Source organism: Giraffa tippelskirchi, chromosome 7, assembly GCF_054371585.1.
Source record: "Giraffa tippelskirchi isolate mGirTip1 chromosome 7, T2T-mGirTip1v1.2.pri, whole genome shotgun sequence".
NCBI lineage: Eukaryota > Metazoa > Chordata > Mammalia > Artiodactyla > Giraffidae > Giraffa > Giraffa tippelskirchi.
The window spans coordinates 49,764,588-49,777,529 of record NC_137281.1 but is presented as its reverse complement, the minus strand read 5'-3'; the positions used below and the strand labels follow the sequence as shown (position 1 = coordinate 49,777,529).

Sequence of the window (12,942 nt, the reverse complement as noted above, 5' to 3'; positions counted from 1 at the left end):
ATGACAGGGCCATTTCCACCCTTGGGATCTCAGTCTGAATGGGAAGACAGGCGAGAACGCGTCTGGAAACCAAAAAAAAGCCAGGTGGTGGTGGCCACTAGGCTCGCTTCCCCAAAGCCTGACATCTTTCAGACATCTTCAGCCAGACAGGTGGGCACTTCTCCGAAAGTGCTGGGTGTTTGCTGGGTGTTTTTTCTGTGCTGCTGTCTTTTGGATTGTGACTTGAACAAGTATTTTCTACTGAAAGGATTCTCCATAGAAACACAGGAAGCATCAACACGTTTGAAGGTACAGAGAACAGTACATAGAGAGGTTAAATTTGCTTCCGAAGATCCATTTTAATAAAAAGCAGCTTTCAGTACACTTTTGAAAGTGATTAAGGGGCATTTCAAATGGATAAAACTGGAACTGTTATAAAACCAGTGGTTAGACCAAACACCTTTAAGGTCATTTAAAGCGTCTAATGCGAGAAACACATTGGCCTCAGCTTTCTCTGTATTGTGAGAGTTATTTAAGGTATTACGAAGTTAGCCTTTGAATTTGTATGACAGTTTAATGCCCTAGGACAAAAGTTCTTAACTTGGCTTAGGGCCCTGAGCTGCATCTTTAGGGATGTCAGCATGTACTGAAGGAGGTCAGTGGCGCTCAGAAAGAGCCCACTGGGCTCTCTAAAGAGCTGTGCCTCAGGAAGGTGTGAGACGCGCCGCCCCGGAACGCTGAGTCCTGACGTGGGCGGCGGCCCGGCGTCTGCCCTCGAAGTGAGACGGCGTGTCCGCTGTGCTCTGTGTCTCAGGTGGAGATCAGTCGGAGAGTGACTCTGGAAAAGCTCCCTCCTGTGCTCGTGCTGCACCTCAAACGGTTTGTTTACGAGAAGACCGGTGGCTGTCAGAAGCTCATCAAAAATATTGAATATCCTGTGGACTTGGAAATTAGTAAAGGTAACAGCTGTGTAAGGCAAAAGCATTCACGGCGACACTCTGTGGTGATGCTGGAAACCAGCCAGCTTCTCGAAGCTTAAGCTTTTCTGTCGCCTGTCAGGATTCAGAAGCTCTCTTTCCTGATTTTTTTTGTTTTACATTTCTTGACTCCATGATAGAGTTTTAGGTTAAAAATCTCGCTTAAATGGCTTTTTAAAGACAAAGTAAAAAATGAATAAACCATATGAACATATTACTAGGTGAGAAAAATACTAAAAAATATAAAAACTTTATGGGTCAGTGGTAATACTTTTCCTTACACCGAATATCAGCAACTGTGGGAGCAGCCTGCTTAATTGGGCTTTCTAGAGGATGGGGAACGTTGCCCTCTGGCGCCAGTTGCCCTGCTCAGAGCTGCGGCCCAGCCCCAGGTCTCTGCTAGGTCACTGGGGCTCCAGCTTGGGCACTTCATGGTCCAAGCACCCCGTTGTCCTGCTAAGAGTGAGCTTGAAGGAAAACTTCCCTGGAAAGCTTCAGAATTTGAGAGATACTATGTGTGAAACTGCAGTTCCTTCAGGAGCATAATAAGCTAGAGGTGATGCTCAGAGTGTCCAGGTGCCTGGAGACAGAAGACATGGATGCGGTCCTTGGGCTCCTGGAAGGCCAGGCCTGCCGTCCTCCTCCTTCCCTCCCTCCCCATAGCACCCAGCCCTGCAACCTGCCGGGCAGCAGGACCTGCCGGGCATCGGGCCTGCGGTCACCTGCTCCCAGGGGCCTCATACTTCCTCTTCCTACAGTGGGCTCTGGCTTTCAGCCCTGTCCTCAGGAGTGGCCGTCTTCTGCCTATAGGTGTGCTTCCAATACCAGTTTATGGTCTCCTTGAGGACCAGCTGTTGCTGCTGCTACTGCTGCTGCTAAGTTGCTTCAGTCGTGTCTGACTCTGTGCGACCCCATAGACGGCAGCCCACCAGGCTCCCCCGTCCCTGGGATTCCCCAGGCAAGAACACTGGAGTGGGTTGAGAGGGCAATAAATGCCAACCGAAAATCATCTGACTGTTTATTGGAGTTTTGTGATCTGGCTCACGTGGATAACGTTTCACATCTTAGGCTTTCCAGGGCTGCTTTGTTTTTATCTTGCTTTTCCATTTTTTAGAACCTCTGCTTGTAAGGAGTTTCTAGCATGAGCTTGAGGCTCACTGCCTGTCCTCTGATGGGTGGGTTCTGGTGATGTGGTTACCGCCTCGCAGCTCAGTTGCCTGCAGACGAAGGGCGGAGTGCTGGCGGGTCTCCCTGGTCCACGGGTGGGAACTTGAATGGAGGCTGCTGTCTGCCCCTTTCTGAGACCCTGGTATGTCAGCACGTTTATAGATTGAAATTGTTGATACTTTGTTTTTCAGAACTGCTCTCTCCAGGGGTTAAAAATAAGAACTTTAAATGCCACAGAACCTATAGGCTGTTTGCAGGTAAGTAAACTTTGTATGATATGATTTTTCCCTACTAAAGCGATGATTAAAAGGTTTTATAGCAGGCACAATTTTAAACTGTTATAATACTGTTTAACGTAGAGAAAAATTATTGGTATCCCTGTGGACTTTATTAATCTGGAAATCATTTGAAAATGTGTGTTTTACCTAAAATTTGGTGCGTTTGCAATTTGACAGAATGTCCTCTTGGTTCTAAAGCTCAGCCCAGTGTACAACCTCGTTTCACATGATGTTTCTGTCTTGGAGCCAGAGGAGTGAGGTTGTTGGGCTGGGAACCCTCCCTCCTGGGGCTGGGGTGCCCATGGCCAATTGTGTTTGTTTTTCTGGCCATTTTTAGTAGAATTTTCTAGCTTTTCTCCCACCCTCCTTTTGTGTTGCCTTCTGTGAGCCTGTTTGTAATGACTGCTGTGTACTGGCCCTCCCCAGTTCATTGGCTTGCCCTCACACTGAGCCTGGGGAGGGGTGCTGGCCACCCCACAGCCTCACGCGGAGCCTGGGGAGGGGCGCTAGGTGCCCTGTGCCCTTATGCGGTGAAGCAGGGCTTCGCACTCTTGCCCTAGGCGCGCCCCCAGGGCTCGCGATGTGGGTGTGGGCCCCGCTCCCTCTGACTTCTTCTTCCCCCTCAAGGCGGCTCACCACAGCCTGGCCCCAGCCTGCTGGGAGCTGGTGGGCACTGCATTCCCCCGGCCTGCTGTGGGCTAGACGCCTCTCTGGCCTGCCCGTGAGACCAGAGGCCCCCAGGGTGCAGCCTAGCCCCTGAGGTTTGTCACTGAGGTCCCAGGGCACTAACATGTTTCCCTGAGTCCCCTGCAGCTCTCCCTTGGGGTCCTTGCAGAGGGGGTGATGGCACAGGATTAGGAGGTCTCGTCTCCTGGTCAAGGGAACCATGGTGAGAGCATGGACTCCACCTGCCTGCACCCCTGAGTTCCCATCGTGAGCCTTCTAACCTCAGAAATAAGGTCACTGGATGGGTTGTGATTCTTTGTACAATGTGAGTAAAGAGGTACTTATTTAAAAATGATTTTGACTGTGGGACAAAGAAAACGAGTTAGTACAGTGCGTAAGCTTTTGAAAATCTCTGATTCTCAGCTCTGCTTCTGTGACAATGAGCTGGCTGGGTATCCATGACACGTCACCACGTTAGCTATGGGGTTACTGTTGAAAAAGCCCGAATACAGACAGGTAGAGGCTTCTCTTCTGAATATTTAGAATGAAGGATCTCAAAGGAAATGCAAATCAGTTAAATCCACAGGTCCTTTCAGTCCCAGTGACCTGGTCACTAAAAAAAAAAAGCCCAAAACTCTTTCCCAAGTCAGGTAGGTCTTAGAGGTGAAGTGTGGCAACCTCTCCGTTGGGGACCTGCAGGACAAGATGAAGCCGCCTCCTGGTGTTGGTCCCCTGGCTGGTTTCCCACCCAATGGCCCTACAGTCTTTCTTTCCTTGTGTGACCAGTCATGTTCATCACTGGTGGGCCAGTGCCCCTCTGAGCCCCAGCAGAGCCCAGCTCTGACCAGCCCAGGTCCTTGGCTGAGGGTGGATTCGGGTCTCCTTATGAGGGGAGAGCGCACTGACATTCAGGTGTATTTGTTGCTAAAATTTCATGCCAGATCGTGCCTGTCTGCCCGAGAGACTGTCCTTCATGCCACTCACAGTAGCACACAGCTCCCCCTGGCCGCAGTGCCGTCCCCTTCCCCAAATGTCACCAGAGGCTGCTTCCCTCACACAGGCTCAGTCTGCTGCTGGGCAGGCCATCCCTGGGCCCTCCTCTTCATGGAGGGGACAGTGCCTTTCCGAAGAAAAATGGAGCAGGGACCAGTGTGCCATGTCTGCTGGGTGGCTCCACAGGTGCCCACTCAGCCCGCTAACTGCCCAGGCGACCCTCCTGGGGCAGTGCTGTCCTTGTCACGGGTGGCAGTCCTCAGAAAATCTCAGATTCTTGTTTTTTTCATGTAATGTAAGCCTATTTCTAAACCACCAAACAGTCCTAATCTGTCCTATGAAAAAATTCATCTTGTTGTAATGTACTTGGCATTCCTCCTAGGCTTTTCCATGTTTCCACGCTGTCCAGGATTCAGACACTCGGCTGAGAACAGTCTGGAAGTGGGGTTGGCTGGATCAGGGCCTGGGGTTTGGGTCTCAGTGTGCGGTCCCCCAGGGCGCCTGGCTGACGGCTCTGCAGGCAGTGTCTCCTGTGTGTCCTGCTTCCCAGGGGACTGTCTCCAGCCCCGAGTCTTCACAGGGCTCACAGATGGGATGACCCTATTATAAATTGGCATTTCTTTTATGGTTTGGGAGGTTTTGAACATGTTATTACAATATAGATGTGTGACTTTGTGTTGTAACTTGTTGAAGGGTTTTGAGTTTAGACAGCCTTGCTGTGCGTGTCATGTTTCTCTGTCCCACCTGCCTCGGTGTTGGGTTTCACGGGACTGGGGGATGCCGTAGGCACTGGTGTGTGAAGCCGCTCTCATGGCGCCCGGCCCTCTCTTGCAGTGGTCTACCACCATGGCAGCAGCGCCACGGGCGGCCACTACACCACGGACGTCTTCCAGATCGGCCTCAACGGCTGGTTGCGCATCGACGACCAGACGGTCAAGGTGATCAGCCAGCACCAGGTGGTGAGGCCCACCGCCGAGCGCACAGCCTACCTCCTGTACTACCGCCGCGTGGACTTGCTGTAGCCACGCGCCCACGCCACTCGTAGACTCGGCACTCACCGCCTCCCCTCTTCTCTTTAGTGGCTCTTTCGAGAGAAACTCTTTCTCCCTGTCGCAAAAATGGGCTAGAATGAAAGGAGACGCCTTGGGGTTTGTGCACAACATAGCTTCTGTTGAATTCTAACTTCCAAATCAAAATCATCTGGTGAAACAGACTGTCGCTTGATTCAAGAAAATACATGAGAAACACATTTCTGAAATAATGCTGATTCCTGAGTAAGAAGGGGAACTTGCGTTTGATTCCCGGTCTAATTGCATAGTAGAGTAAGTCCTGCACCAGCAACAACACTTGTAAATTTGTGAAAATGAATTTTATCTTTCCTTAAAAAAGATAAATTTTTTAATCCATCACACTTTCGTCCCTCACCCTTTAGTTTTTGATAAATGATAAAAACGAGCCAGTTACCAGAGAAGAAATCGTTCTTCAAAAGCTAAACAAACACAAAAAAAGTTGCTGGTTCCTCACAGGAAAAATACATTTTAATAATTGTGTGATGAGAAGCTGCTTACGTACACATTGCAGATCAAATATTTGGAGTTACGATGCCAGTCACATAGAAGGGTGATTGTAACTTTATTGCCATTAAAAGATTTCAAAATGCATTCATGCTTCTGTGTACACATAATGAAAAAGGAGCAAAATAACGAAGATTGGTATTTCCCTCCGTCTGCTGTCTAATTCTGCTGTCTGCTCTTCTACGATGCCGCGTCTCTAATTGTACACAGTTAGTGATAGCTAGGAGTATACAGTTGTCGCCCATCAATAAAAATCACAAAGTTGGTTTAAAGCTGCATGTGTGGTGTTTCTTTGACAGCGAGTGCCTTTTCCAGTAACCAGAGTTCAAGCAGGCAGGACTGCGCTGCTGGAATTAGAGTAAGACCTTGGTGCAGCCTGCTGTGTTTGTGAACGCCGACCCAGCCCTCACATGGTTGCTGTTCACTGTTCCCAGAGTTGCTAATGCTAGTGATTTGGATAGGTAGATTTTATTTAGATCTTCAAACAGCAGAAATTGGGGGTGGTGGTGAGTGCTCCCCCCATTGTGTTGTCCCCTGCGTTGCTCAGTTCACAGAGGTGGGGGGTGTGGGTCTTGGCCAAGCATCCCTCTCGTTGCCCACCACCAAGCCTCCTGACCACGCCATGGACACCACCTCTGGATGTGGAAAGGAAGCCTTTTGAGATGGAAGAGATGGAGAGACGCCATGCATGTCAGACATTCCCTGGCCCATGGTGCCCTTCTTCTGGAAGGCCCTGTACAGGCCCCTCACGGGAGTGAGCTGGGGTCCCCAGAGAAGCGGAGTTATGTGGTCCAAGCTCTTCCTTTTAGCACCCGCTGTTCATAGCCATGTGTCACTGTGAGCTTACTTTAGAACTACAGTGCTGTTAGAGCACGGGGAGCTGTACCCAGTATTGTGTACAAGACAACAGTGCGTACATGTGTATAACTGAGTCACCATGCTGTACACTGGAAACAGCAACATTGTAAATCAGCTGTACTTCAATAAAATACATGCCTATTAAAAAACTGTGGCACTAACGTTGTCCCCTGCGCCTGCTTGCTCTGCGGTTGCTCTGCTCTGATTTGTTTAGCTTCTTAACGAGTCATACTCAGCCTCTCATTAACATTATGTCCAATTGTTATGGAACATGTGGAGTCTAGAGTAAGTTTGGGGAAAGCAGCCTGCGCAGCACTAGCCCCACTACACGGGTAGGAGCCTGTTCTAGAGCCTGGCGCTGTGATCTGCGAACTGGGACAGGGCGTCTTGTACGAGCAGCTTGCCTATCCTGAGGTTTAGCCTCTATAACTGGCATTGGTTACAGTGTCCCCATGAGTCAGCAAGCATCCTGTCCAGAACGAGGCCTCCCAGTCAGGAGGCGCCATTCCCAGGAATCTGAAACGGGCCAGGACAGAATGCTGCTGTTGGTATACTGCCTGCTTCTAGATCTTAGCACCCACCCTGTGTATTTCGGTATTTTCCCTCGGATGTCATTCAGGGATCTCTGCAAGGTCTTTAAATTGCTAAGTCACCTATTTTGTCAAGCCCAAAGTATGTTGGAAACGACTGAAATATTAAGAAGCTTCCTTCAAAAGATCTCAGAAGTGGTTGTAGATGAATTCAGTCCAGCGGGCCGTCGGGCATCTCAGTCACCCTGTCCCATGTGGAAGTGCTGCATTCACTCTTGAGCGCTGCTGTCCCTTCTGGCACATCAGACTTGTAGATTCCGTGTCTGGCAGGCAGCAAAGGGCTCCTCTGTTACCCTGTATACGAGTGTGTTGTCTGAAAGACCACCCATGGCCCTCCACTCCCTGACAGCACGAATCGTGTTTATTACAGAGACACAGCTTTCCAGTTTTCTTGTGCTTACACAGGATCAGCGTGCCTGGCTGCAGACAAGCAAAGCTCAGGAAGGGGCCGACTGTATAGCGAGGAGATGCCAGCCTGGAATTCACAACTCTGCCTTTGGTCCCTGGAGGGACTGATTGGCCCTTGGGAAAATGAGATCATTCTAGCAAATCCAGTGCTTTCTAGGGTCCCATGTGAACTGTGGGCCTCTCCATGTCCTTGAGATTTTGGACTCAATGTTTAGTGTTCTGTGTTGCAGATTTTAGTATTTTTTAGAAGTCTCGTAGACTTGTTTCCTTGGCTTTAAGGTCATTTACACTTGGACCGTGGCCCATGAACCTTGTTGTTGGGGTTGCAAATTGAGTGTCTTTGTCACTGGCTTTTAAAGCACTGTGAATGCTAGGCGGACGTTAGAAGCGTTTCACTGGGAGTTTTTTCCTTACTGTGTGAAATACGGTGAACAAGACCCAGAAGTCCTCCTCCAGGAAGAACAAAACCGGGTGTATCTGGTTGGTGTGCCCAAAGCCAAGAAAGTGCACGTGCCGCTTTTCATAGTGGAAAATGGGTTCCATTCCGAATGGAACGATGGTAGTTCTTCCTTTCTCCTGTTTGTACAGCCACGTTCAGCTGCCCGGCCTGGTGGCTCAGAGCAGCCGTCTCTAAGTTCTCAGGTAGTCAGTCAGTAGTCATGGTCTACTGTGTGTAGTCAGGTAGTCACAAGCAGTAACTTTGTAGTCAGCAGATGCATCATTGTCTGGCTTTCCCTTTGTGGAAATTTCTGGTGATTGCTCTCATAGGCTGCTTGTACTCGACTGGGCCAACTAGTGAGAAAGCCAAGATCGCCATCAGAGTCCGTTGCTTCGAGTTAACCAAGTAAGCCAGTGAGCTCGGTTTTGCCCAGCTCTCGGCTCACCTGCAGGAGTCGGTGCCTTGCCAGTGTGGCTACTTCAGTCTCATGGTTTGTGACGCTTCCCTTGGGAAGCACTTCCTGCATCAGGAGGGACCGAAGAGTTTTCTGTACTTCTCTGTCTCAGGAAGGAAAGATACCTTGTTGACTGGCCCCAGCGAAGGCAATAGCTGTTACCACAATTTCCTGAGGGTCATTGACTTCAAAAACGTTTTGAGAAAAGTCTTAGTGTTTAAAAAATCGTCCACATATAGTAAGGCCACATGCGAACAGCCTTTCTGTAGACATAATGCTGTGTTCTTTCTTTCAGTCATAGCAGATTGCCAAGCAGGCATGCTTTTTCCTCATTAAACTTTTGCTCTTGCTTCCTAGCATTTTTTTAAATTCTGTTTTTATTCATCCTTTGAACTGACTGTTGCCATCTTATTTATCTACCTTTTGGAGATGAATGTATTTGCTTGAATAATGAGATTTACTTCATAGCTTGACTTCACCCTGTGGTGATGTTTGTTTTATTCAGGGATAAGCGAATGAACCATTGAACAATTGCTTGGTCCCCAAACCGCTTTGCTGTACACCTGAAACTGATACAACATTGTAAATCAGCTATACCCCAATATAAAATAAAAATTAAAAAAAAAAAATCTGACTTTTGGTTTCTTTCTCCTTAAGGGGAATGTACCTAGCTGCTGTGTGATTCAGGAACTGTTGTTTTGACTGTAGGACTTAACGTGCATCGAGTGATACCATTCAAGATGTTTTCATCTTTCATGAACTCCGTTTCCTCCTGGATTCCATTTCAGTGTCTGCTTTAATCGGACATATGTTGGATGTATCTACTGTTGCTTTCCTAGCAAGTTAATATGAGGGTAGCTTTGTTTATTCTGCGGCATCAAAGCACTCAGACCCGCGTGTGTTTGAAGCACTCCTGGAGCCCTTCCCGAGAAACCCCGTGTCCGTGTTGGCACAGTTGGGAATCAGGTGAACCTCAGCCCCGAGGTTTGTCTTATCCTGTTTTGAAGTCATAGCTGGCTTCCGTTTCTTTAGACACCTTAATGCACGCAGAGTGGTTTTGGTCTCAGCTGTCAGGCCCTCCACGAGGCTTCGCCGAGCTCAGGGCAGCTCTGGGACTCTGGGCTGGGGTCAGGTGAGCCTGACCTTGAGCTCTCACCTGTCCTCCAAAGAAAGTTGACCTCCTCACGGATTTGCTGAACATTGGAGATTCTGTACGTGACTGAAGAAAACAATTTTTCCTCTGCTGTAAAAAAATAAAAGATTGCAGGTCTTTTACATGAGCGTGGATTTCCTGACCAATCTGAGAATGGACTTACTCCCTGTGGTCAGCAGCGGGCCTGGCCCCGGCCTCTGATGCCTGGTGGGTGGATTGCTTTCTGCTCATCTTATCACTTGCAGCTGAAAGCAGTGTCCTCCTGTGCTGGGCAGAGAGTTCAGTCGGTCAGCTCTGCCCTGTGGCTTCACCCTCCTGACTTTGCAGCGAACATCTACCCTTCACATCCCAGGCCAGCGAGGGGGTCCTCCTGGGGGGCATGCAGTGACGTGAAATCTGTTCTGTTTTTGTCAGGGTGTCAGTTAACTTTGCAGTAGTGACACTCCCTTTCTAGGAGGATCTCTTCTGTTTCTTAGGGCTTCAGACCCTCCAGGTGCACCAAGACCATACCTCCCGGTGCCAGACGGAGGGCCGACTCCGGTGGAGCCCTCCTCTGGGGCTCGTGACCTGGAGCAGGTCCAGGGGTGTTGGGACCGGTGGTCGCCCTTAGGGCGCTCCTGTTTGCCGCTCCCTTCCCCCAGAACCTCCCTCCAATTGCCCCCCTCCCTTCCCCTCTCTGGGCAGCCTTTGTCCTTTGGCACATTTTCTTAGGATGCTCATAATAGCCAAGAGGATGTGGGGCTTCCTAGGGATCAGGCCCAGCTATGGGGGCTTCCGGGCACTTGGCCCTCTGACAACTGGGAGGATTTCGTGCCTGTGCTGTGCGGCTGGGGAGTCGGCACCAGCCTGAGTCTGCTTGGAGCCCCTGCGCTGTGCCATGTGCCGGCGTTCACCCCTCCATCCTCAAGGCTCGCCCAGCTCAGTCCTGGCATTTGGGAGTGAACTGGAGTGGCCAACGGAGCCTGGTGATACAGCAGAGAAGCAGAAGGGCAATCTGGAGGAATGCTCCGTGCTTATTGTACTAAAACAGAGTACTGAAGGGATTAGAAATTGGGGTGCAGAAGCACCCAGCCTGTGCTCCGAACCCCCCCTGCTGTGACCTTGGGAAGGTGGCCTGGTGTCTGAAGTGGCCGGGGATGGCACTGCCACATGGGGTCAGGGACAGAATTAGGTCAGGTAACAGGTGACATCTGTAAGCAGAGCCTCGGAGCTCAGCAACCCTGGTCACCTGCGTCCCTTCTGGTATCATCACAGGGTCAGGTCTCATTTCTCATAACTCGTCTTTCAAATTTTCTGCTTTCTCCCTGCCTCGACCTTTGACCCTGCTTGCCTGTCCCCTCAGTTGAGTTCTGCTGTCCTGTCAGTTGGCTGGATGCTTCTGTTGAAGCCAGGCTTTACTTTTTTGTTAAATTCACCACCACACAGAAAAAAGGAAACCAAAGACTGGTCCCATGTAAGATTTGCATCTAACCTAAGTATTTTGGTCCTGTTAGTCCTAATGGTGACAGTATGTAATATGATTGAAAAGTCCGAAAATTAAAATTGAAGTTCACTGCAAAAAAACAGTACACGAACAGCGGCAGCCCCAGCAGGATGTCCTCACAGGGTCGAGCCAAGGTCCATCCTTCAGCCCGTCCTTGCCGTGGGTGGGACCTGTGGCCTCATGGCTCATCCCAGCCCTGGGATCTGCCCCCCTGGCCCACTAAGCAGCTGACTCATTGGGTCTTTGCAGGCCCCGGTGCTGACACCCCAGGCAGGTTTGTGGCTTATGGAGCAGGAAGGGCTGGGCCAGGTCCTGCCCCCTTTTCACGGAAATGACAATAAAACCTGGAGCGGGGGCAGGGGTGCAGGGGGAGGGAGACGTTTGTTCTCTGCTGGCTGCGTTGGTGGTGGTGGTTTGGAAAATCTTCTGAAAGGGAACCAAGTGGCTACCATGAGTCTGCATATTCATATGGTTTGTGTTTGACTTGGAACGCCTGCAACCAAACCCTTTAATTTCACTGGAGTAAAAGTGATGCATTGACTAAACCATCCTGTCCTACTGAAGTTGGTGCTGAGGGGAGGGCGGTGGTGTCACATGGGGGTGGCAGGGCTGGGCTGGAGGTGTGACTTGCACACAGCCCAGGGCACATAGCATATTCACACTCCTGTGCAAATGTGTTGAGCGTTTCCAGCACCTGGGACCTCCACCCCTATCTCACCCTCAGCGCTGTGGCCATCTGTGTGTGGGTGTCTGCCCTGTGCATGGTGGGGTGTTAGCAGCATCCTGGCCTCTCACAGTGGGTACCAGCTGCACTCCGCCTCCAGTTTTGACAACCAGAAACCTCACCATACATGGCGGAATGTCCCCTGGGGCCCCACATCACCCCTGGGTGGGAACCACTGCTGTAGGGAGTTTGTTTAGGATCTCATAGAAACAACATCACACAGCCTGTACCCTGTGCCTGCTTTTACCCAAGATTATCTGCAGTTGTAATTGCCCCAGTGTAGCAGGGTCAGTGCAATCTCTTGGTGTTGAAATCCCCAGGGGGATGGGAGGAGGACTTAAGCTCACAGAAACCTTGTATGCAGAACGTGCCAGTTTTAGTAACAGGGTCAGTTCAGTTCAGTTCAGTCGCTCAGTGGTGTCTGACTCTTTGCGACCCCATGAACTGCAGCACGCCAGGCGTCCCTGTCTATCACCAACTCCTGGAGTCCACCCAAACCCATGTCCATCGAGTTGATGATACCATCCAACCATCTCATCCTCTGTTGTCCCCTTCTCTTCCTGCCCTCAATCTTTCCCAGCATCAGGCTCTTTTCAAATGAGTCAGCTCTTCGAATCAGGTGGCCAAAGTAGTAACAGGGTGTCCACTGATAAATGATTCTCAAAATGATAAATTCTTCATAGTCCAGATAGAAAACCCTTTTTTTCCCAGTTACCACTGATTGAATGCTCACCTGATAGCAAATGCCAGGCTAAACAGGTGCCATGGATTCTTTGCACAATATCTTCCTTATCTTCGCCGAAATCTCAAGAAGGGGGCCAGACCAGTCTGTCGATAAATGAGGGAGCAAGTTTAACTGGTTGGTGGTTTGCAGAATCGCCTCGTTTCGTCCACCATGGATGTTCCCCTTCAGCTCAGCCTTGGAGAGGAGCAGAAACCTGCGTCCCTGTTTTTTTGGAGGAAGTTTGCGTGAGTGACAGATGTAGCCAGTGTCTGGATCCTGCTTCCTGGTCCCAGGCCGGCTCCCCCTGCTGCCCACAGGAGGGCAGCCAGGGCCAGTGGCTGGTTAATCACACAGTTCTGGCCCTTTCATCTCAGCCATGCATTTGACACCTTGAAAGCCAATTCCCACAGCCCAGTGCAAAACCAAAACAGAACAACTCCCCCACAAAAAACCTGAAAGCAAATACCCTCATCCA

The 12,942-nt window shown here is 50.1% G+C and overlaps 1 protein-coding gene across 1 annotated transcript in view; it reads left to right on the top strand.

Annotated features, from left to right (window-relative positions):
• Positions 1-5,906, top strand: part of USP10 (ubiquitin specific peptidase 10) — a 63,945-nt gene extending 58,039 nt beyond the window's left edge. The window contains exons 12-14 of the mRNA XM_081511488.1: positions 794-938; positions 2,315-2,380; positions 4,895-5,906. Of these exons, the coding sequence (XP_081367614.1) occupies positions 794-938; positions 2,315-2,380; positions 4,895-5,082 (399 nt within the window). The 3' untranslated portion in view covers positions 5,083-5,906. The remainder of the gene's footprint in view (positions 1-793; positions 939-2,314; positions 2,381-4,894) is intronic.
• The last annotated feature ends 7,036 nt before the right edge of the window (positions 5,907-12,942 follow it).